The 1,976-nt window shown below is 44.1% G+C and overlaps 1 protein-coding gene across 1 annotated transcript in view; it reads right to left on the bottom strand.

Moving 5' to 3' along the window:
• Positions 1 to 1,106: 1,106 nt before the first annotated feature.
• LOC109534234 overlaps positions 1,107 to 1,976 on the bottom strand; it is a 3,372-nt gene continuing 2,502 nt past the window's right edge. The window contains exon 4 of the mRNA XM_048665790.1: positions 1,107 to 1,256. Coding sequence (XP_048521747.1) covers positions 1,107 to 1,256 — 150 coding nt within the window. The remainder of the gene's footprint in view (positions 1,257 to 1,976) is intronic.

Below are 1,976 nucleotides of genomic sequence, written 5' to 3'. Positions count from 1 at the left end.
TTTAAATCGTTAGTCAGCGATTCCTGCACTTGTTTCCGAATATTTCTGTCGGACAGTTTCCCTATGTCTATGTTGTTCTTGGAGGGTGCCTTCTTGATTCGTTTCAACCTCAGTTCAAACCTACACACAACCGGAATGTGGTCTGAGGGGACATCTGCTCCTGAATAGGTTTTTGCAGATCTTATTGAGTTTTTGAATCTGTTGGGTATAGCTATATAGTCGATTTGATTTCTAGCTATTTTTTCCGCAGAGTCTGCTGGCGATTTCCACGTGTAGCTTCTGCGAAGGGGGGAGTTTGAATATGGTGTTACTGAGTAGTAAGTTATGATCCTGGCAGAACTGTGTAAGACGGTCCCCTCTTTCGTTTCTTTCACCGAGTCCGAAATCCCCTGTGGTGCCTGGCACACGCCCATTATGATGGTTATCTCCTGTTTGTTCGTCATCTTAATCAAACGTTCTAGTTGTTCATAGAATTCTTCAATAACGGCGTCGTCTTTGTCGGCGGTTGGTGCATATATTTGAATGACATGGACGTCAAATGGGGTGGCGTGCAGCTGCAAGAGCATCATTCTGTCTGAGAAAGGTGTGAAGGATCTAACCGTTGGTTGGATACGTGGGGAAACAACTATACCCACTCCGTTCCTATGTTGTAAGTTGTCATTGCCAGAGTAGTATACTGTGTGGTCAAAGTATCTTGCATTGTCCAGAGTCGGGCCAGTGGGTCTCATTGGCGCTCATAATGTCTATATTCAGCCCATTCGTTTCATCTATTATGTTATAGGTTTTTCCGCTTTCGTACATACTTTGTACATTCCATGTAGCGATTTTAACCTGTTTTGGGGTTATTTTTCTGTTTCTCATGCTGTCGGGTTTTAGCATGTTCACGACCTGGGAGGCCAAACAGTCTAATTGTGATCCTCCCCTGCCGGATCTTGGTATCCGAGTACCATGATGACCAATAGTGGTTTCATCTTTATGTTGTACTGCCTTGAAAACTGTACTAGGGAAGAGTAAGTTTCCCGTTGCTTTCTCCATCGCTGTCTAAACGCTTTTTTGTAGTTACCACTCTGCCGTTTAGTGTCGGATCCACAACCAGATACAGATTATTAATCCCTGCTTGTGGTCAGTACTGATACCGCCAGCTGCCGCGGTTCAGTGCTAGTTTTCGTCCGCTCCGGGTGTTTCATTTCCCCGGTACACCCATATCTGGGAGGCATTTCCCTATCCACCACCTGGGGAGGCGCCTCGATGGGGGACTGGCAACCCCACACGGATTAACGCATAACCTATAAATTACGTAAACAAGAGAACACTAAAGACTTGGCTGAAGATCAACAACACTGTGACACATTTGCTTGTTTTCCAACAAGAATTACTTCTTCTTGCTACTTAATGGATTTATCAAGATATAGACTTTCGAGGCCATTCCTTGAAACTAATGGGTTTTTCGAGTTTTTAGGCCGTCGTTCGGTAGAATTTCTTCTAGACCTTTCGATAGCACCAGTGGCTTGCAGCTTCAGGAGTGGTTTGCTTGAACGCTTACACTGTTCTGATCATGGGGGCCTCACTCAAATAGTCAAGGTCAGACGATTTGATTTGTCAAGATTTTGATTGTTGTTAGCGCCACCTAGGCCCTGCTTACGAGGCAACTTACTCATAAATGAACGGAACATCCCCGAAGGGGCGCCATGGCGACGTTTACAGCGTGGGTGCTGATTTCAAAGATGCTGATTTGCATTTTTCGCGAGGCGTCATTTTCGGTATCACGGAAAGGCGTTGTTTCTTGCAGAAGTTTTTTGCTTTCTGCGACCAATAATTTATTAAAACATGAGTTTTAGACCTTGTTGTGTGCCTATCAGTGCGATGATAATTGTTCTAAACGGTAAGCTTTCGCATTACTAGAATTATTTAAATATTGATTTCTGGAGGACGCCAACATGGTGCATGGTCCATCCATTTTTCGTATTGAAATTATA

The sequence above is a fragment of the Dendroctonus ponderosae genome, unplaced genomic scaffold (assembly GCF_020466585.1).
Source record: "Dendroctonus ponderosae isolate FM_Combo_2020 unplaced genomic scaffold, Dpon_F_20191213v2 Dpon_F_20191213_4, whole genome shotgun sequence".
Taxonomy (NCBI): Eukaryota; Metazoa; Arthropoda; class Insecta; order Coleoptera; family Curculionidae; genus Dendroctonus; species Dendroctonus ponderosae.
This window is presented reverse-complemented; position numbering and strand designations above follow the sequence as displayed.